Source organism: Garra rufa, chromosome 7, assembly GCF_049309525.1.
Source record: "Garra rufa chromosome 7, GarRuf1.0, whole genome shotgun sequence".
Lineage (NCBI taxonomy): Eukaryota > Metazoa > Chordata > Actinopteri > Cypriniformes > Cyprinidae > Garra > Garra rufa.
This window is the reverse complement of record NC_133367.1, coordinates 20,585,563-20,608,192: the sequence shown is the minus strand read 5'-3', so window position 1 is coordinate 20,608,192 and position 22,630 is coordinate 20,585,563. Positions and strand designations below refer to the sequence as shown.

The 22,630-nt window shown below is 38.5% G+C and overlaps 1 protein-coding gene across 1 annotated transcript in view; it reads right to left on the bottom strand.

The window, feature by feature from the left end:
• Window positions 1-941: 941 nt before the first annotated feature.
• adarb1a (adenosine deaminase RNA specific B1a) overlaps window positions 942-22,630 on the bottom strand; it is a 49,496-nt gene continuing 27,807 nt past the window's right edge. Inside the window, exons 3-12 of the mRNA XM_073844157.1 lie at window positions 21,795-21,821; window positions 15,952-16,023; window positions 12,023-12,930; window positions 10,332-10,446; window positions 10,080-10,248; window positions 7,345-7,496; window positions 7,074-7,242; window positions 5,302-5,483; window positions 5,043-5,221; window positions 942-4,936 (exon numbers count right to left, since the gene is read on the bottom strand). Coding sequence (XP_073700258.1) covers window positions 4,760-4,936; window positions 5,043-5,221; window positions 5,302-5,483; window positions 7,074-7,242; window positions 7,345-7,496; window positions 10,080-10,248; window positions 10,332-10,446; window positions 12,023-12,930; window positions 15,952-16,023; window positions 21,795-21,804 — 2,133 coding nt within the window. The 5' untranslated portion in view covers window positions 21,805-21,821 and the 3' untranslated portion in view covers window positions 942-4,759. The remainder of the gene's footprint in view (window positions 4,937-5,042; window positions 5,222-5,301; window positions 5,484-7,073; window positions 7,243-7,344; window positions 7,497-10,079; window positions 10,249-10,331; window positions 10,447-12,022; window positions 12,931-15,951; window positions 16,024-21,794; window positions 21,822-22,630) is intronic.

The following is a 22,630-nucleotide window of genomic DNA, read 5'->3' as shown; positions in this document are numbered from 1 at the left end:
TTGTGACTGAAGGTGAGTATCACTGATACCAATATTATTGATATTATACATATCCAAGATTTTGGTTCTAAGTGCGTGAGTCAGTTTTCTTTGAGCTGAATTGCTTTCATCCGAAATCTTTTGACGATCTTTTGCTAAACACAAAGCGGACAAATAATATGCTAACTGATTAAAGATTAAGTTTCGTAAACATGTTTTTATTTCTTGCTTTTAACATTTCATGGCAGTTTTCCATAGCTGCTTTAAATGTTTACGAAATTACTGTAATTAATTAATCTTCATATCAATATTTGTAAACAAATGTAAACATTTGTAAAAATTCAGTGTCCACGAACATCGTAAACTATTGGAAATTCACAAAAATTTGTTGCAAGCCTCTAAACATGGAGCAGGATACAAGCATGTTTTTAGACGTTCTGTGGAGAAACAAAGGCTTCAGCCCTCAAAACTGATAAATGGTAATGTAAAAAGAGAAAAAAAGAGGAAACACTCTAGAATGCGAATTAAAGGAGTCACAGATAAAAGCACTTTAGCCGAAAGTGCCATTGTTCAAAGACCAATCCGCCACAACGAGCCTGCGAGCCCAGATAAACACAATTTCACTCTAGTCAGTGCGATTACCACACCGCTAATCGCTTCATTTCGCATGTCGCTATTGCGGGTAAACAAAAGGTCATAATTTGGGGGAATCAGAATTCCAGAAACGAATCCACTTGAACCTCTTTTGTTCTTAAGAACGCAGAGAATACTGATAATGTGTTTTTAATCCCTCACCAAGTCTATTAAATTCTTTGGGTATTTAAACTTTCAAGCTTTCAAAAGTCAGCCCAATTGCACAAAATACAATTCACAAGTAAAACTTCCAGGATTACAGGAGAAGCGCGTTGCAATTACGTTTGTTTGGGAAACGTTAGAAAACAAAAAAGTTTGACAGACCAAAATCAGAACACTGTGAACATTTTATTTTCTTACAAGTACAGTTCCTTTTATCCTTTTCCTCTCATGTGAAAAGTCATGCAACTTTCTGATTCCGGCCCGGCAGAACCAGTTCAAACCCAATCCGTGCGGGACTCTAGTTCAGACAACAAAGAGCATCCTCAATTGCAGAACAAAGGGAATTTTTCCAGGACAAGTTCTCGACATATCTAGGTTGAGTTTTAGAGTTTACAATGATTCTAGAGCTCGTGCTGAGCTGAGTTAAACAAAATAATAAAACCTGGTCCCAAATGTTGCTCTCAATTCTTTGAGGACACATTTTAGTGACGTAATGCAGCATAGACTCTCTTCTGTGCAAAAGTGTGCACTGTGGTTACAAAGCACTCTTAAAAAACATAAAATATTGAACAGGACATCCTACTTGTCGGACACATGCAAACAAAAGCACAACTCCACATAAAACAAGACCAAAGTAAACAATATGAAATCTAAAGCAGTTTTCTGGAATCTGTAACATTGTAAATTAGTATTTACATAATTACAATCATTGAAAAATGTCTGACGATCAAATCTAACTTAACTTAGTTTTCTGATGATACAGTTCAGTCTTTATTGTTTCCGATAAAATTGCATCACCTTCTTAACGTTAAACACGAAACTGGATGACGGAAATCAATGGGATCAATTACTGTAGCTCAGTTTGTGTTGATTACAGTGTAATCAGACTTTAACCATTAATATGTTTTTAAAATACGGAAAAAAAGCACAAATGTCTGGGCACACCAAAACTTCTCCAGGGTCCCAAAACCCCCTCAGACCCAACAGTGTTAAACAGAAAACTAAAATGGCAAATTTACAATTGGAAAGTGATTCTAGACATAAAAAACCCCCAAACAAACAACAAACACTGGGTTTTGACTTTACCCAAAACTGGGTTTAGCTTGTCGGGTCATTTTGTTGGGTTATTTTTAGCTACGCATATTGGTCAATTACTGATATTTGCCTACATATGTAACTATCGGTGTTACTAGACATATTTAAACAGCTAATTATGTCCAATCAATCAAAAGTCAACAAAACTCTTTAACTGAATAAAGGGGCTTTCGCACCGGAGAAACCTTATTATAGGAACTAGGAACGTATTTAGTTCTAGGAAATACATTTGGAGGAACTAAATTAGCTCCTACATTCACATTTATAAATGCCGCAAATAAACAGTGTTGGGGCAATAATGCAAGTTACGTAATAATATTACTTTTTCCAAGTAACTAGTAAAGTAACGCATTACTTTTGAATTAGTTACTCCCCCCCCCCCCCATTTCTCTCCTGTCCCCATGTTGAGAGAAATTGTGAGTAAGATGTTACTTTAGTTCTAGAATAAATGTGAACATGCATTAATTCATCTCACTCACTAAAAAAAAACAGATGAAGTATTCCCTTAAAAATGAATAAAAACAGTGAAATTCAAAGCAAACCTGCAATAATTAAATATGTTAAATAATACAAATATCCGTTATGTATTTAATCCCATTTGATTGACCAATGTCTTTGCTGCCAACCTTCAGTGATCCAATTCATCCATACTAATAAGCAAAAATTACTCAAAGTAATCTAACATTTGTTTTCCCTTTTTTTTTATTGCTGAAGAGTTTTTGAACAGCTGTGAATCTGCCCAGATTTACAAAGTAACGCAAAAGTAACATAACACATTACTTTCCATAAAAAGTAATGTAATAAGTTACTTTTTTAGGGAGTAACTCAATATTGTAATGCATTACTTTTAAAAGTAACTTTCCCCAGCACTGCAAATAAAGATATGTGTCGAATGCAACCTGGAAAACTGCCCAAGAGGGAAATTGGTTCTCTCAGAACTACCCTGCTGACATCTCTGGCTTGTTAATAGCACTTAATTTTAATTATCGCAGCTCGACTGTTAAGCACCTTAAGTTAGCTAAATGTCGAAAAGATGCTATCGAGAATAAAATTATTCAATTGTACTCTAAGTTACGTAATGTATATTAGGGTGTTTAAAATGTGGCTGAAAGCACAGTACCACCATCGGTACTAGTTAAATACTCAAGTTATCTTCAAATGGGCCAGATTTACTAACAGCTTGCGTCAGTGCAAACCATCAGGATTTGTCAGGATTTACTAAAGGCAGTGAAGAATTTGCGCTGAAAAGGCGTGGACACAGTTTTCTTGTGGCTGACCTTATTTAATATGCATTTGTAAGAGTTGCCCTTTTGAGACGTAAAATTTATAGGGAGGAGAGTATTAAAATGAATCACGCAATGAAATTTACTAACGTTTGCGCTCGTCAAAGTACTGGTATGTGCGGCAATATTTAAAGCCAAAACAGGCAGTAATTTACACTGCTCTTGGTCATTATGGAAATGATCCGGCTGCACCTGCATTTTTTAATGCGCGCAATGTCAGAATTTTCCTCTCCCATTGGCAGTTTTATAGAATTGCGCTCTGAAGCTAATTTAGTAAATCTGGCCAGTTGTGTATTTTTGCGCAACGAAGCTGCTGGTTTATAGCAACCATAATATAGATCGGTTTGTCTCCTGTTCTGAGAGAAAACTTTCTGTGGGGAACCTCCTTGGTAAAATTAAAGGATTAGTTCACTTCCAGAATAAAAACTTCCTGCTAATTTACTCATCCCCATGTCATCTAAGATGTTCATGTCTTTCTTTCTTCAGTCGAAAAGAAATTAAGGTTTTGGAGGGAAAACATTCCAGGATCAACGGGTTGAAATTGCCGTTTCAATGCAGCTTCAAAGGGCTCTAACTGATCCCAGCCAAAGTATAAGGGTCTTGCCTAGCAAAATGTTTAGCCATTTAAAAAAAATTAAAATGTATATATATTTTTTAACCACAAATGCTTCCTCACTCATAACTGAATCATGCAAAAGACCCGCAGTTAGTGTGTCATCTGTGTAATTTGGTTTAAAAAGGTAGGGTCGGGCGAAAAACCTTGTTTTCTCTTCCAACTTCAAAATCATCTGTCATCGTTGCTTTACCCTTTTTTTTGGCAAGGCCGTTTGACTTTCTTTGCACACTTGCTTGGTAAATACTTTAGGTCGGTACTTTTTGCCTACATCTTGTGTGCGTGATTACGTAATGCGTGAGGTTGAACTAGTGCAAGAAGAGCATTTGTGGTTAAGAAGTTTATAAATTTGTATTTATTTTAGAAAATTTTTTAAAGTTTTGCTAGATAAGATCCTAATGCCTTGGCTGGGAGCATGTAGAGTCCTTAGAAGCTGCATTGAAACTGCAATTTAGACATTCAACCCATTGGCCACCACAGAAGTCCACTATATGGAGAAAAATCCTGGAATGCTCTCCTCAAAAACCTTCATTTCTTTTCGACTGAAAAAAGAAAGACATGAACATCTTGGATGACATTGGGGTGAGTTAATTATAAGGATTTTTTTATTCTGGAAGCAAATGAATCCTTTAAGGTTAGTTAAGACAGTCACCTAATATAGTGGGATATCGCAGAAGAGTAGAAATCAAATTCTATTATAATATGTATGCAATTATAGACACAATTTAACATCATTCTGAGGTAAAATTAAGCCAGAATTAATTAGCGCAGAATTTTAGCGCAAGGTCTTGTCCAAATTTTACCCAGCGCCAAGTTTTCAGCTGGGTTCTTTTTCATATTCTGAGTGAACACAGTGTTTTTAACAGATAAAAGAAAGCAAGCAACTCTCAGAAATAACCGAGGTGAAAAATAACGACTATGGAGGTTAGATTAAAACCTTGCATTCCATGTAAATGTACAAAAGATCTCTTGCCGACAGTTTCTTTCTCTTATCTTAAGAAGTAAGGGAAAACTGGTCTTGTTCGATGGGTTTTTCAACCCATGCGCCGAATCCCGCTTTGTAGAAAGCTTTGAAGAGAGTCTGTTTGGCCGTGTGATACTCCTCCGCTGCTTGTTTGGCCTCGTGGTAGGAGCCTGGCCGAGATCCTTGGATTCGCAGTTTTTCACTGAGCTGAAAGGGGTAAAAGAATATTTAACATAGTTAGCACATTTATCAAAAATTAAACCATTTTGATTTATCCAATGAACTACCGTTCTACCTTTACAGAATGCTTTACCTTGGCATGCAGAGAGACCCAGCGAGTATAGAGGGCATGTTTGCAAAGGTGAGATGGTCTTCCAAGATCATCTTTTCCTGTGGTGGCATTAATGATCTCCAAGCCTTGATCTCCGACTGTCCAGTTGACGCTAAAGTTGGGAGCTTTTCCAGGTTGCCTTGCTTCGGTGTTACTGATACCTGCAGATGAGGAGAAAACAGACGAGGTTGGGCAAAGAGCTGAGAAAACATACAATTAGTTGTTCATTTGAGATGTTTACCACTAAGAAGAGGTCTGTTGATGGCGAACGGCTTGGGCAGATCATCCATCTCAGCGATGCGCTGGTACATGGCTCTAGAAAGATGGTCAGCGTGGTATAGACTTCCCAAAATCAAACTGGAGAAATATATGGGCTCTGTGAAGTAACTTAGAAGAGACCCCTGCACTCCGATCACGTTCCATCTAGGAAAGGAAAAAGAAGTACAGGTGTGCACCTGGTGAACCTTGTTGACTTGTTGGTTGCAAGTGGTACAATGGAGTCGCCCCCTGTGGACATACTGTACAGCAAGATACTTATGCTGCAGTACTATGAAGGAATAAAACAACATCCTGATTTCAAGAGACCGTGCTCGCACACCACCATATTTACAGCAGCCATTGAAATTATCGAAAAAATAACACCTGGGATCTATAATCTCAATCAGTGATTTCTCCTAAGCCTTCGGAATGATTTTTTTTTCCAAAGGTGATGCATGAGATCCGAGCTCTCGAAAAGCCTCGGCTCACAGCTGGATGATAACGACCGCGTTTAACTGGAGTGGGTTTCTTGGCATCCGATGCGAGGCGCGCGGATAGTGTTTGCGGCAGCAGGCTTCCCTCAGCGGGACGGCTGTTTTTTGGAGACCATAATCAGAGCCCTAATCAGGGGCCCAATGCCCCTGCTCCAGGGAGCCCCCCGCTCTGGAGAGAGCTGAAGTGATTGGGGTTTCAGAGCCAAGAAGACAGCCAATCAGCTGCTTTCTGAGTGCCGCTGGATGCAGGCGACGGAATGCTAACGAGGGGGACTCGTTAAAGGTGGAGGGGTGTGGGCACAAGGAAAAAAACAAGACGGTCATAAGAAGCATTCGACATCGAGCAGATCAAGGAGAGGTGTCAACACAAAAGTGGGCCACCTGATATCAGCAGGTTTTTTTTCTCGAAAAGAATCATCAATTAAAGCTTCCCTCATGTTTCACTCTGAAATGTGGTGTTACAAAAAAGGAAACAAAACCCTATTTACATTCAAGACAAACTTTGATTTGAATAAACATTGAAATACATTGAAAATACATTTTTCATGCATGGAATTATACATACAATGAATTACAAATGTCCACTTTAAAATATCTGCTTTAAAGCAAATTAAAGGATTAGTTCACTTCCAGAATAAGAATTTCCTGATAATTTACTCCTATGTCATCCAAGTATCTTTCTTTCTTCAGTTGAAAAGAAATTAAGGTTTTTGAGGAAAACATGCCATGATTTTTCTCCATGTAGTGGAATTGAATGGGATCAGCTGGCTGAAAGTGCAAATTGCTGCTTCAATGCAGATTATAAAGATCTCAGCGGAGAAATAAGAGTCTTATCTAGTGAAACGATCAGTTATTTTCTAAAAAATAAAATAAAAATGCATACTTTTTTTAACCACAAATGCTCATCTTGCACTAGCTCTGCATTGCCATCAACCTTTCCAATGTCACTGCGTAATGTGTGAGGCCAAGCTAATCCAAAATGTTTTTTTTTTTTTTTTTAGAAAATGACAGATCGTTTCGCTAGATAAGAGTGTTATTCCTTGGCTGAGATCATGTAGAGCCCTTTGAAGCTGCATTGAAACTGCAATTTGGACCTTTAACCCATTCATCCCCATTGAAGTCCACTATATGGAGAAAAATACTGGAATGTTTTCCTCAAAAACCTTAATCTCTTGTCAACTGATGAAAGAAAGACACAAACATCTTGGATGACATAGCGGTGAGTAAATAATCAGGAAGTCATCTACTGATAGCATCATACCTGGCGATCTTGTCACTACATGACATGGTTAGCAGTCGTTCTCCCTGCAACACTCCATCCCAGGTCTGAATGGTGTTACTCGTACGAACGGGTATTGTCCCTTCCCCAGACTCAATCTTGGTTCGCAGTTGTCCACGGGCCTTGCGGTTTGGATGCCGGTCGCCCTGATCTAGAAAGAGCGAGCTACAATTTTAGTTTACTGTGACATTCGAAAGCAAAATGAGCAAATCATCCATGATCCATCTGTCATGGATTCACTCGTTTTACATACCCTCGGCACCAGCCTCATGAGGGGAGAAGATCCGGGCGTCTCCACAGGGCGACGTGCTGATATACAGATGGAACTGAATATCGTCTTTTAGCCGGTAGCCATGTTCGCTACACCATCTGAATATGGATTTCTCATGTTCCTCAGTGTTGTCGCTAGAGAAAACACACACACACACACACACTTGTGAGATCTTTGATGTCAACGGAGACCATTAAGAGGGCTTTGAAATGTCTATAATTGAAAATAGGTCCTTGGCCTGACAACCATCTCATCAAATCTGTCATTTATTATTTCACTGTGAATAAAGGCCGTGTCTAATTGATTACACGCACATTTCCATGTCCATTCATGCTAATCGGCATCTGGGAAATTGATACTGGGAAATCTTCTATATCCAAAGGCTAGTGTGAATGGTTTGTCAATTCTTAACAACTATAAAATAAATGGCTAATTTTCACCCAGAGCTATGGTTCAGTACAGTACACAATTATTTCTGTTTTTAATTTCAGAAGTTTTTTGGGACCCTTTCATTGAGCTACCTAGCACAGTAGTCCGGTACCTAAAGGGTGGAGCTAGACTCACTGCAGAACGCTGATTGGTTGACAGAGAATCGTCAGTTATGCATGCTACAAGGGGAATGACAACACAAGTGGAATGAAGCCCTTGTTTGCCAGCCCCCTTATCCCTGGCCTGCCCCCCATCCCAGGCCTGGCCCCCAAGTTTGGTTTCTGTCAACTGTCCTATCAAAATAAAGGCAAAAATAAGCCAAAATTTATCTGAAACAAAATAGTATGATTAAAAATATATAACTGTAGTATAATAAGTCGTAATAGATATGGACCTTTCCCAATTACACCACCACCCCACCTGCCCCTATCCCAGGCCTGGCTCCCTATCCCCTGCCTGTGTGTGTGTGTGTGTGTGTGTGTGTGTGTGTGTGTGTGTGTGTGTGTGTGTGTGTGTGTGTGTGTGTGTGTGTGTGTGTGTGTGTGTGTGTGTGTGTGAATGGAAAAAAAGTTACACTATTTGAAGTTTCATGTGCATTTGACTTGTTTATGGAGGACTCTTATTGCTCTAAGATTCTAAAATATCAGTCATTGGTCTCGATCATTGAGAACTTTGGGTACAAATGCCATCTTATTGTGCTGGTGTTTGGTAGTCTAGGTCAGTCATTCCCAAAGGCGGGGTCCCGACCCACAAGTGGGTCGCGGGAGATTTTGTATGGGTCGCCAAGTCGAGCACTATTTCTCAGTGCGCTATATACTTTTGATTAAAATTTATATGTGTAGTTCACCTATTAGCCGCACGAGGGAGCTCGTCGTTTTCTTCTGCTTTCTTTTTTTGTTGTTGTTCTTTAGCTGCGCTCTGCATCGCCTGTTTCATACTCCATCTGCAGTGCGTATGCGTTGCGTATTTTTTTCCCCACCCATGTTAACGGATTGGAGCGTTCACACTGCACGCGGTTGCTGTCCGGCAGTGCGTCCCAGAAGCAGTGCGTTTGCAGCAGAGCAGCGATCTTTTCGGCAGAGTCTATTTTTTTGCTGTGCTGCATGTGCTGAATTAAAGTGACAGCGCATTGTTCGCTGTAAAAATGAACATGTATTGACACGAAAATGTCCCATAAATGCATATAAATGAAGTCCACTGTTTCACAGTCAACACGTGGCTTTTTGGCTAGGTTTAAAATAAGGATAAGTGCAGTTTTAAAGAAAAAGGCAACATAATACGTGCACTTGATCAGGTAGAAAAGTTCTTTAAAGGATTGTTTTTAATAAAGATTTAGTGCGAAAGAAAAGCATGAGAGCCGACTGTTTCTGTCTGTGGTAAGTTTTAATTAAAATATTTTTGACAGTCCAATTTCAATTAGAAAAGGAAGCTATAACCTCCCTATGTTGTGTTTAAATGTGTTGCAACTTGCTTGAGCAACTTAATATACAAATCTAGAAGTCAAGTGCATTGAATAATACGTTGTTTTTTATTGAGTTTAAACGTGAATATGTCTGTTATTGTATTAGTTTACTGTGATAAAAGAGGATCACAACGCTGAAAAATCACTTTTGGATTTGAAATCAAAATAACAGATAAATATTGTGTTTGTGGTAAACAGCATTTTCTGCAAATCTGCATTTTACTTAAAAAAAATGTGCTTTGTCAAATATCTGTATCTCTTTTAAATAGTTAAGTGGAAGCATGACCTTAAAAATGGTCATACATATTTTGTTAATGCATAAATTATCTTCGTGATATATGAACTATATGGGCCTAATGTTTATTGGGTCACAAGGATTTATCGACTTTAAAATGTGGGTCCCCAGAAAAAAAGTTTGGGAAACACTGGTCTAGGTCATGTACATAGGCTGGCGATTCGTGGACTTTGTATTGGGGGGATTTCTAAAACAAGGGCCAAACAGTTGGCAAAGTACTGTTCAATCTCAGCAACTATAGGGAGCATGTTTGTTTGGAAGAGGCGATGTTTCCTGTACCCTTAGAACAGGTTTAATCCATAACAATGTGCTGATCTGTTTTAATCTGTTGGATTATTTAAAAAAAAAATTTGATCCCTAATGAAATTTGACTTGTAATGTGTGATCAAATAAAGTATGTAAAATGTGTATATATATATATATATATACATAAATGCAAAAAAAATATATATATATCTGAAAAAAAAAGTATGATTGAAAATATAGAACTGTAGAATTATAAGCCGTAAAAGATACGTGTATGTTTCTCACCTGAGGAAGTATTCCAGCTGACTGTACAGGTATCTAATGAGGGAGCGACGTGCGATGATCTCAGCATGGCAGTCGTTAAGGGCCAGTCCTCGATCACTCATGTACTCCCCATTTATACACTTGGTTCCAGTGGTGACGCAAATCACCTGAGCATCCTTCACATCAGTACCTGATAAAACGGTTGACGTGATTGAGCCAAATAGTACATGTGCCTGTTTCAACGTTCCAGTCATAAGCATGCATTGTGCTTACCAGTAGTCATGACAACACCCGCAAGGACTTTCCGCCGTGCATGTGGGGACGTGAAGTTATCTGTCAGCTCGCTGAACTTCTCCACAACTAAACGAGAGACAGAGTCCGCGAGGACCTGGGGAACACACAACCGTAACTGTGCAAACATCGTTATGGAATAAATTCCAAGGATACATTTTAAAGAGAGAACATGTATCCATTTGAAAACGGTTGATGAAATGGCAAATGCTCAAACACAAAAGCAATGAATTGCTTGACTGATGCAGACCTTTTACTAAAAGATCTCTTTAAACAGAAAGGTGATGCGCTTTCCTGTTTTAGAAGTGCTCCTGTATCTGATTTTAATTAAGATTCTGTTTATTCTCTTCGGTTGTTATCAAGGGGGAATGGGAGGGATTATGAACAGGATTAACTAATGTGTAAATAATGCCGTGTACACTGGAGCACCGATTAAAGGTTTAATGCTTGAGTTCATTTGAAATCCAGCTGAAACGTTCGTGTGTAGGTTCTCATTTAATTAAAATTGTTAAATGAAGACTGGCAGGAGCTTTACAAAGGACAAATGACGGTTAAGCAAAGCTACCGAAGCATAACATTTAATCGCATTAAAATTGCTTTTTCAATATCAAGCTTGATAAAATGCGAGACATATAGAAATGAACAGAATTAACTTATGACGTAGTCCATCATGTTCATCGTAGCCTAAACTTAGCCCACCATAGGAGGTAATTTTGACTAAACAATGATCATTTACACAATGGCCACAGTTAAAGGGATAGTTCACCCAAAACTGAAAATTCTGACATTGAAGCAGTAGTTCACTTTCAGAACAAAAATTTACAGATAATGTACTCACCCCCTTGTCATCCAAGATTTTCATGTCTTTCTTTTCTCAGTCGTAAAGAAAATGTGTTTTTTGAGGAAAACATTTCAGGATGTCTCTCCATATAATGGACTTCTATGGTGCCCCCGAGTTTGAACAGTTCAAATGCAGCTTTAAAGGGCTCTAAATGATCCCAACCAAGAAAGAAGGGTCTTATCTGGCTAAACGATCGGTTATTTTCTCAAAACATTTACAACTTATATACATTTTATATACTTTTTTAGATGTCCATTATATGGAGAGAAATCCTGAAATGTTTTCCTCAAAAACACCATTTCTTTACGACTGAAGAAAGAAAGACATGAAAATCTTGGATGACAAGGTGGTGAGTACATTATCTGTAAATTTTTGTTCTGAAAGTGAACTACTCCTTTAATTACTCACCCTCATGTCGTTCTAAACCTGTTAAGACCTTTGTTCAAGATAAGATATTTTTGATAAAATTCAAGAGCTTTCTGATCCTGCATAGGCAGCAATGGTACTATCACGTTCAAGGCCTAGAAAGGTAGTAACGACATTGTTAAAATAGTCTTTGTAACATCAGTGGTTCAACCTTAACTTTATGAAGCTACGAGTATAGATAGACAGCAATGTAATGGAAAGCTCTTGGATTTCATTAAAAATATCTTAATTTGTGTTCTAAAAATTTTCAATAAAAGGTCTTATAGGTTTGGAATAAAATGTGGGTGACTAATTAATGACAGAATTTTAATTTTTGGGTAAACTATCCTTTTAAAACCTACTGTTAGATTTAGGGAAAAAAATTGAGAATGTAGGTGAAAAAGGTACTAGGGTACACAGTTCTCACCTGAGGCAGGTGTAGCTGAAGTCCCTCTCTTGGAATTGGCTGTCGGGATGGCGTCTGGTCCAGTTGCATGTTAAAAAGTCCTGACAGTGCCGCTTGGGCTGCCCTCGCTTTCGCCAGCTTCTTATTCCGTCCGGAACCTTGGAACATCTGAGTATCTACGGTGACTGACATTATAAAGTTCTTGGCATGGCTTTCGCCGCTCTCAGCCACAAACTCATACTTCAGTCCCGGCCGAAGCTCATTTAGGATCATCACAGCATTTTTGCCACTGCCTGTAGGGGGCGTTGTGAGTGGAGGGGGTAGTGGGAGAGGAGGATGTGACCTGTTGTTGTTTTTCAGAGCCACGGGCAAAGGGTATTCGCTTAGGGAGCAGAGAGACCCATTGCTGCCGAGACTCAGGTAGAAGGGGTCGTCAGGCGGTGCGGGCGTCTCAAATCCATTAAACAGCATGTCTGGGAAATCAGCTTGATCTGAGGTGAAGTCTGCGTTAACGGTCAGGGTGCGACCCATCGCGAGGTGAGCTTCAGATGCATTGGGAAACTGAACGAAAGAGCGTAGTGCTTTTTCGGCCGCGTTCAGTTTGGCCTTCTTCTTCGTTGGGCCTGAGCCCTCAAATAACTGTCCGTTAACCTCAACGGTCATAACGAACACGGGTGCATGTACTGGTCCCGTCTGAGACAGGAGTTTGTACTGCAGTCCCGGTTTGATTTCGTTCAGCTGCATGAGAGCATTTTTCGGCAAGATCGGCCCTTGCGGTTTCCTGCGCTTCTTGGGCCGGAATTTGGAATGCCCGTGGCTTTTGTTGCCCTCTTCCAGAGGGCGTTTCCTGCTCGGTCCTCGAGCATTTCCATTGGCTATGTGAGGCCCTTCCCCAAGCAGGTTTTCTTTAACTTCCATGCTACACGAACCTGTGATGTCCAGAGAGAGTAACTTACAATGCCTTCGGTGCAGGACCTTGTAAATGCAAAATTTAGAGATTCTTTCATCTCTCTTTGTAACTGGATTGAAATGATACCATCCTAAGAGCAGGTTTAGTCTAAAACATTTAACATTAAGATGGTTTAAAAATATTAATTTTGTTTTCCAAAGAATTTTAGACACTTAGATTGAGAACAAATTGCCTTGCCAAACTTGAAGCACAAACTCTTTACGTATTTTCATTATTTCGATATTTATACAATTACTAGAAGAACTTTTTTTGTAAATATATATACATTTTCCTGTGAATCCAGATTTTTTTTTGCATCAAAATATTTTTTTACTGTATCCCTTACTACATTTTGTGTCGCTGGTTCACTGTTACTAAAGAACAATTGCAAACTACCAAAACAAGGAACATCATATCAACCAGTTGCCAAAGCTGATGGAAATGAGTGTAAATTCTCATTTATAACATCCTGCAGTAAAAGCTTGATAAGTTACTCCATTTGGTGCTCAGGAAATATAAATTAAAAGAGAGAGAACAGACAGACAGAAACAGGTGAAATAGACAGTGCTTCCAGAAAGAATCAATAGGGTCTTCCTAAATTCTGACTGGGAAGAACCGCCTGTTTGAAAGTAGAGTGCATACATGAAAATGTAAGCTTGAAATGCACTGCGAAACTGTAAAAAGTGTTTTCCACAGCATTGATCTCGGTTTCCGTCTACACTGAGCCTGTACCCACAAATAGCCGTCCTTCAACTTCTACAGCCATACTGAAAAGTGAATGAGTTGCTCCCATCTGAGACACCAAATTATACTCTGGTTGTTGTATCATCGTCATTTTAGCTGGACTAGACCTTGAAAAGTGGAGCGGACATGACTTAGGTTGTAGTTTCTATAGAACTGTTTTAGACCCTACTCTGAAGTAGGAGCTATTTTAAGGGGCTTTCACACCAGAGGATCTTTTTCATAGTTGGTAGAACTACTGGCTAGAAGTACCCGCATTTTTAACGTGTTTGCACCACAAGAAATCCCCTTTAATTCTCCCAAACTGAGTTCCTAGAGCTAAATACATTCTTAGGTTCTGCGGTCAAAAACATTAAAAAGTGGTACTTCCACCAATAGTTCTAGGAACCATGAAAAGGTTCCTCCGGTGCGAAAGCTCCTATTAATGTGAATAAAAAACAAAAGGCAAAAGAGAGAGAAAGTGATATCGGAAGGTTTAGACCAGGGGTGCTCAAACTCTACCTCCAACCACACACCTGAACCAGCTAATCAAGCTCTTACTAGGCCTGCTAGAAACTTCCAGGCAGGTGTGTTGTGGCAAGTTGGAGCTAAACTCTGCAGGACACATGCCCTCCTGGACTAAGTTTGGGCACCCCTGGTTTAGACTGTGATGGGATCGTGAATTGAAGGTCAGTCTAAGGTGTAACCCATTCTTATCAGCTCAAAAACCCATTAGTGGACAAAAAATAAGCCAAAATCTGTGTGTTTTTGCTGCAGCTCTGGCCACTTTCCACCACAAGTCTCCACTTTAGTCCTGGTTGATGATCGTTTAGGATCATCACGTTATTTTTGGCAGGAGGAGGGTCATCAGGCAGTGCCCCAGGTTCACTGGGAATCTATAAAGCCTGCAAGCCATTTTGTGTACTTTGTTCTATCTTAGTCAGCAGTCATGGCCTAATGGTTACAGAGTCAGACTTGTAACCTGAAGGTTGCAGGTTTGAGTCTTAGTATCAGCAGGAATTGCCGGTAGGGGGAGTGAATGACCAGCACTCTCTTCCACCTTCAGTAACTACGACTGAGGTGCCCTTGAGCAAGGTACCAAACCCTGAGTTGCTCCCTTGGCACCAGGAGCAAAAAAATGGCTGCCCATTGTCCGTGTGTGTGTTCACTACTGTGTGTGTGCACTTGGATGGGTTAAACGAAGAGCACAAATTCAAAGTATGGGACGCCATACTTGGCCACATGTCACTTTCACTTTTCCACAGCATTTTTTCCTCACTAGCTGGTGTTTTCCTGTGACTCTTGGGCATCACTGTAGAACAATCATAGCCTTGATTGCCTTCCACCAAAGACCGTTTCATAACCTATTCCTCGTGACTCTCCAAGGGCTCCCGTCAGAAATCTGTCTAGGTTGTGGTTTACAACCATGTTAAACAAACTTACAATGCCCAGAGAGAGTAACTTTGTGTTTTGTTTCAGAAGCTTAAAACGTTATAACAATGACAGAAATAAACAGAGAGAGATCAACTGAAAAGATTGAAAATTGATAGGTATAGGAATCAATGGTCAGTCCTAAGGTACAACCCTATCTTCTTACCTTGCAAAATACACAGTTTGCAAGTCAGTAAACAAGGGGGGAAAAAAGCTCCACACGGGTTTTATGTTGGAGTGTGTGAGTTTATAATCCTCACCAGACTGAATCATCACACTCCAATTTCAGAGTTGTCAACAACCTTCACTTTTCCTCTGTGCTGTCTGTCTACAAATTGTCCTTCTGGGCACGGTGTTAACTTCCTAACCATGCCCCCCATAGACTCGAAGCATACTGTGGATTGTGCACTAGCTCAAAGGCAACAATCAGGTGGAAAACATGTAACAGGATCTCACTGATAGGGTGGAAAAAAGCAGAAGAGTGCAGAATTCAAGGTGGCTCACCAAATGCAAAATTTAAATTTGCAATCAAAAGTAGTCCAAAATATGTAAATAACAAATCTTTCAGGTGTTTTCTACTACATATTTCAGTAAGAGCTAACAAGTTAAGCTAAACAAGTCTTAATACACAGGGTTCCTATTAAAACATTGACTCGCAAGAAAAATATTTTCGTCTGCTCTGAATTTAAGATTAGAGTAATACGGAGAGAAAAATCTGACCAGGTTCTGAGGAGAAGTCTTCCATATTTTTGGCACCTTTCAATAACGCAAAAATTAGAACATTGTTGAAACTAAAATATTTCTTTGTTTTCCCATTTCCAAAGAGATGGAAAAACGACAGAACACTCACTCATGCGTTTCTCTTCATCCACATCCAGACTGCAGAACTTCTGCTGCCCCCTGGGCCGCCCACCGGCTCCAACTGCAGAGAGAAACAGAGGAAAGGACATTTAAAATTCATCTCCAATCATGATTTCTGCTTACTGAAGTCATCTGTTCCCACTTACACCCTCCGCCTGCTCCCTTAATGAGGCTAATTAACCAGCTTTAATGACGGGAGACAACTAATGTGCAGGTGCAATTATTGCCCAATTAAATGCTAACATTCCCCTAATGAATCAGTGAAAGAGACAGGCAGAGCACGCTTTGAGAAAACAGTCACTTTTAGCACTCACGCCTCAGCTCAAGAGTGAACAGAAGAAAGTTTAGAGGAATTAAAACGTCTTCTGGGGAGGAGCAGTTCGGTTTATTGGATCTTGAACATTCTTAAAAACTGAGTTACTTTACAATAACTTTTTGCTCAAAAAATCAAAAGAACATTTGATCTCATGCTTTGCTACACCTCTGCAGCAACACTTATGAAATCTTTTGAAACCAATATTGGCAGAAACAAAATAACTGAATCCAAAGGCAGGGAGATATGAAGCGTCTGTACGGATAGGCTTGAACGAGGATGCGGCCGTCAAGACGAGACTTTGAAGGGGCTGAGTGAAGTGGATACAGTCGATAAGAGACTCCATGATAAACAAGCCTGAGAAGCTCGATAAATCACGAAAGCTATTAAAGGCGAGTGACGCGCGCAGGCACTTCAACAGAAGCTTTTTAAAGCCAATATACCGACGCTCTAGACATCAACACCATTTTATTTCCTGTCATCTCAAGTTTTCAATCCTTCCAAAATGTCCCATTTGATGCTGGACCGAGCTAAGAAAATGTCTCAGGTGAACAAACATGAAATCAAAACCCCTTCCCTCTTAGAAACCATTATGAATGCAAGAACTGGAAAATGAGGTGTCGGGAGTTGGGATAAAATCACATATTCTGAATGCGAGATCTGTCCACATTTCACTCAGAGATAAGTGCACCTGCTCATTGATGGCGATCACCGATTGATGTTGACGGCGGTAAAACGCCATAAAAGAAGGGTTAGCTGTGGCGAACCTCATGAAAATGAAAGCCCGTGAGATAATAGGAGGCATTTCTCACAGTGTGACGCCTGGCACATTAGTGAGAGGTACTGATAAATTAGCCGACATCACTCACTGTTCAACATCTGCACACAGATCAACCTCACAGGATTGTTTTCATCAACCTCAGTTTTTCTTTGCACTTTAGTTGGGTCTTTAAAACTGGAGTCAAACTTGCTTGTGACTCTAAAACTGAACTTTCGGCTTGAACTCTTGAATGCTCTGCTCTCTTAACGGAGCGTTTAAGATGTCTGCTATTAGCTCAAGGCATTTCTGAGTTGAAATGACATCACAGACACCGTTAGCATGTTGGAAACTGCATTCGGTGCTTTAAAACAGCACGGGACGGTGCATTAAATGCCACTCTTGTTCAGCACCATGGAGAGCTGCGAGCTAAGAAGGATGAATTCAGGACCACGGAGAGCAGACGGCTTAGAATGCACAGCAGGTCTTTCTGAGTGAAGGCTAGATGTACGATCGTACGACGCAGCCTGAACGCGAGCAATAGCTCAGCTCTACGACCCTCCAGCTCATCAGGAAACACTATTGGAGTGAGAGAGAGAGTGAAAAAAGAAATGCAGAAAGGAATAGAAAGAGATCTGGATAGAGCAGGGGTTTTCAAAGTGTGGGGCGCGCCTCCCCAGGGGGGCGCCAGAGCATGTCAGGGGAGGCGCAGGGGAAAAAATATTATATATTAAAAATATACTTATTGATATTATATATATTTTTTATTGTATTTAAATGTTTTTTAAATTAAACGAAGCTAAAAAAAATATATATATAATGCGTCAAAAGCAAGAAAAACATTTCCACCCAGAAGGCTGTAGCTGTGAATTCACTTGTGTTTGGCAAGCCCGCCAATGCAGCTATATGTCCAGTGACGGCCCGTCCAACAGACGAATCCGGCGGTCGAGAGAATGTCAATTGGATTTTTAGGGGCGCTCGACTTGAAACGGCGCTGTGCAGAAAGGTACATGTTTAGAATCGAAGAGCTATATAGTGCAGACAGCTCTGCATGCTACGTTTAAATTTTAGCTCAGTGAAAACGCATGCATGGATTTTGCGTTGTTTTGAGTCTGTTTACAAACCCGTTGTCTATTGAGAACATTTTAATAACATGTTTTTGCTCCAAATTTATTTAGGTCGAGTGTTTGAAATAGCCTCCTTTTGAGATCTAATGTGGTTTTGCATCACAGAATAAGGCAAAATCATTATTTATATTGGCTAGTATTTTATAAATTGATAAAGGCTATTAATTAGCATGGCATTGCATCTATAGTTTATTCATATAAAAAATATCCGATATGGCTTGAAGAACAGAGATAACCCTTTTTTTCGTACAAACGTCTCTATTGGAGTTAAGTGTATACCTTTGTCCATATTAGTGATTTCTTGTATGAATGAAACATTATATTACATATATTATATTACATGTATATTAACACCTTATTTTGGGTCAAAATAGGAATAATAATACTTTTCTCTAAGTTTTTTTCCTCCAGTGTAGAGTTTTTTTTTTTTTTCACTCCCTCAGTGAATGCATATGATTTTTTTTTTTTTTTTTGTCAGATTTTTAATCATAACTTATTTTGGAATAAATCCTTATACCTTTCTGAACATTTATAGTTAGGCATCCTGCATGTTAACAGGTCATGCTGCAGTTGTCTGTCAAATAAATAATCATTAACAGTAAATACTGTTTAGTTTTAATGTTTAGTAATTTAATGTTTAGTAATTAAAATAATCAGATTTATATTGATTAAAAACAACATTTGTCTGAACTGTGCAGCCCAACAAACAGACACGACAAACTACTTTATCATTTTTGGTTAATAAAGTCTGAAAACCTTTCTTGTTAAAGTTCAGATTTTATTGTTATGGTTCAGATTCACTTAATATGGCCTCTCAGAATAGTCTCTCAAAGTGAAGTTTTTATTGTTATTACTCTGTGAATAATTGCACTTTTCATGTTAACACAAATAATGATAAAAGTGAGTTAACAGTCTGACATTTTTCTGTGTGTTTATATATGTGTTGGGGGGGGGGGGCGCCAATGGGTAAGTTGTGTCAAAAGGGAGGCCCACTGTCTTAGACTTTGAAAACCCCTGGGATAGAGGAAGGCATTTGTGTGCAAGTGCTGTGCAGATAGAAAAAAGACATTTCGACCTGATTCTTTCCAAGTGTCAGCAAAAGCAAAGAAACAAACTTTCGGTGTCAGCCTATAAGGTATTACGGTCCACAAGTACTTCATGTTTTCTTGGATTAAAGGTAAGCGCAACTAACAGAGCTGTCGCCAAACAGAAATGCAAACTTATTTTTGTGGTTTTAAAAGTTATGCCAAAATGAACATTTCCTGATAATTTACATACCCCCATGTGATCCAAGATGTTCATGTCTTTAAATTATTTTTTATCACAATTCAGTTGTGAAAATGACTGATAACGATAACCATAAAATTGCTGAATATCGGCACCAATAATTGGCCAGGGCGTTCATCAATCAACTCCTATTGTAAAATATCTTGCAGTGTTGATTCAAGGTGAAAATGGTTTCTTTGAGTAAAACCTTGTAATTTCTGCATCCCTAGTGTGACCAAATAGAAAAGAAGAAAGAAAGACATGAAAATTTTTGATGACACAGGGGTGAGTAACTAATCCTTTAAGATCCTGATCTGTCCAACATTGGCTCGACCAATGCTGTGAGTTTGGGGCATGGCTATCTGTTTGGCTGACCATTAACGGACAAGGACAGTGCTCAGAAAACCTGTCTGAAAACACCCAGCTTTTCTATTTGCTCACACTAGTGATGACTACAAGATACTTTACAATAGGGGTTGACAAAATATCAGCCTGGCATATTATCTGTGCCGATATTAAGCATTTTTATGGTTATTGGTATCTCATTTTCAAAACTGATAAAATTTGCTGATAAAATAATTGAAAATGATTTAAAGAACGTTTTTGTCAGAGCTCTTGTTATTCTTAATTGTTATTTTTAACACATACAAACACACACACACACACACACACACACACACACACACACACACACACACACACCAACAGTGTGATAGACAAAACATAAACAATTGACTCAGTTTGAAAGATTGCATTTGGTTACCTGTTGAGTTATATTATACTGAGTCTAAAATTTGACTGAAAATAAATAAGTAAATAAAAAATAAAATAAAAAAACAATATTACTTTTGTTGCAAACATGAAACATTTTCTAATACAATAAAAAATAATTTTTCAAGAAAATGGCCACTTGTTTCACTAGATAAGACCCTTATTCCTTGGCTGAGATCGTATACAGCTCTTTGAAGCTGCGCTGAAACTGCAATTTGGACCTTCATCCCATTGCCCCTCCACTATGTGGAGAAAAATCCTGGAATGTTTTTCATTTTTTATTCTGGAAGTAAACTTCTCCTTTAAGATCCTGATCTGTCCAACATTGGCTCGACCAATGCTGTGAGTTTGGTGCTTGGCTATCTGTTTGGCTGACCAATAACGGACATTGACAGCATTTAGGAAACCTGTTTGAAAACCATTAACTTTTCTATTTGAAAATTGTCAATGTTTATTCAAGGTGAAAATGGTTTCCTTGAGTAGAAACTTGTATTCTACTCTATGCAACACAAAAATGTGTCAGTAATAAGACTTGTATACTATACAATAGGACTTGACCGATTATCGGTGACGACATTAAGCATTTTTATGGTTATAAGGTTATCGTCATTTTCAAAACCGATTTGCAAATAAAATAATTTAAAGAGTTTTTGACAGAGCCCTTGCTATTCTTAATTTTGACATTAATTGTTATTTTTTACAATAGGGGTTGATAGATTATTAGCCTAGACGACTATCTGTGCTGGTATTAAGCATTTTTATGGTTATCAGTACCTCATTTTCAAAACCGATATGCTGATAAAATAATTCAAAAGCATTTAAAGAAAGTTTTTGTCAGAGCTCTTGTTATTCTTAACTTTTATTCTTAACACACACACACACACACACACACACACACCAACAGTGTGAAATAGACTAAAGCTAAAAAAAAAAAAAGAACTCAGTTTGAAAAATGGAAGGCAGTTGCATTTGGTTACCTATCGACTTACATTATATTGATTCTAAAATTTGACCAAAAATAAATAAATAAGTAAATAAAAAATAAATTAACAATAAAAAAAAACAGAAAACAATTTACTCATGTTGTTGCAAACCTGCATATTTTTTCTATGCAACACAAAAAAATTGTCATTATTAAGACTTACATAGACATACTTTACAATATCTGTGACGATATTAAGCATTTTTATGGTTAGCGTCATTTTCAAAACCGATAGATATGCCGATAAAATAATTTAAAGAAAGTTTTTGTCAGAGCCCTTGCTATTCTTAATTTTGACATTAATTTTCATTTTTACACCAGACATATATATCAATTTCAAAATATCGGTTATTGGTCTGCTTAATCTGTAATAATCTGTATCGGCATCAGAAAAACACATATCGTTCAACCCCTATTTTACAATGACCGGGGTCACTAAAAATCTGTATTATACAGTTTGAAGTCACCAAAAGGCAGTCTGTTTTATTTTAAAGACCACTTTTATGGCCACAGTTTCTTTCAAAAACAAAATGCAGATTAAAAGGATCTACTTTAACAGAGATTGGTTTACAACACATGAGAACTCAACTAACATAACAGACGTTTTTCTGCCTACCTTCATTCATTGTTTTGCTGATGATCCCTGTAGGGAAAAAATATATATTAGTGACAAACCAATATATTACATTTAAAAATCATAATACCAGTTACTACAAAATGTATACACATTTTTTAAGAGATAGTTCAGCCAAAAATGAAAAATCTGTCATTAAATCCATAAGACCTTCGTTCATCTTGGGAACACAAATTAAGATGAAATCCGAAAGCTTTCTGACCCTGCATAGACAGCAACACAACTGACACGTTCAAATAACCCAGAAATGTAGTAAGGACATCGTTAAAATAGCTTGTTACATTAGTGCACGTAGAAAACAACTTTATTCAACAATTTCTTCTCTTCCATGCTTTGGAAACAACATGAAGATGAGTAATTTAATACTGAATTTCATTTTTACCTAAACTATCCCTTTATCTAACAACATTACTACCATTATATTGTGAGCTCAGCTTTGCAAATGTGTCTCGGTCTCTACGAACTCTCAGGGTGCACAATGCTAACAGCCGGTCACAGGCTTTAGCTTCAGAGTTGATCAAATAAAGCTTGCCATCTTTCAGACAATTAGCAGCTGCCAGTACCGCCATGTCTTCACCACAGGACCTGTAAAATTTTTATGACAGCATCCGTTTAGTGTCTACTCCGTAGGGACTCGGCGGGCGGCGGCAGGGCTGCGTGTCAATTTGATAAGCCAATCAAGCGATTTCATCATTTAACATACATGAACTGAAACACAGAGCTAGAAAAATGGACTCAGAGAATGGTGTCCAATGTTATGTCGTTTTGGACCACATTGACTTCCACTGTAAGATTGTTCTAAATATCTACTTTTGTGT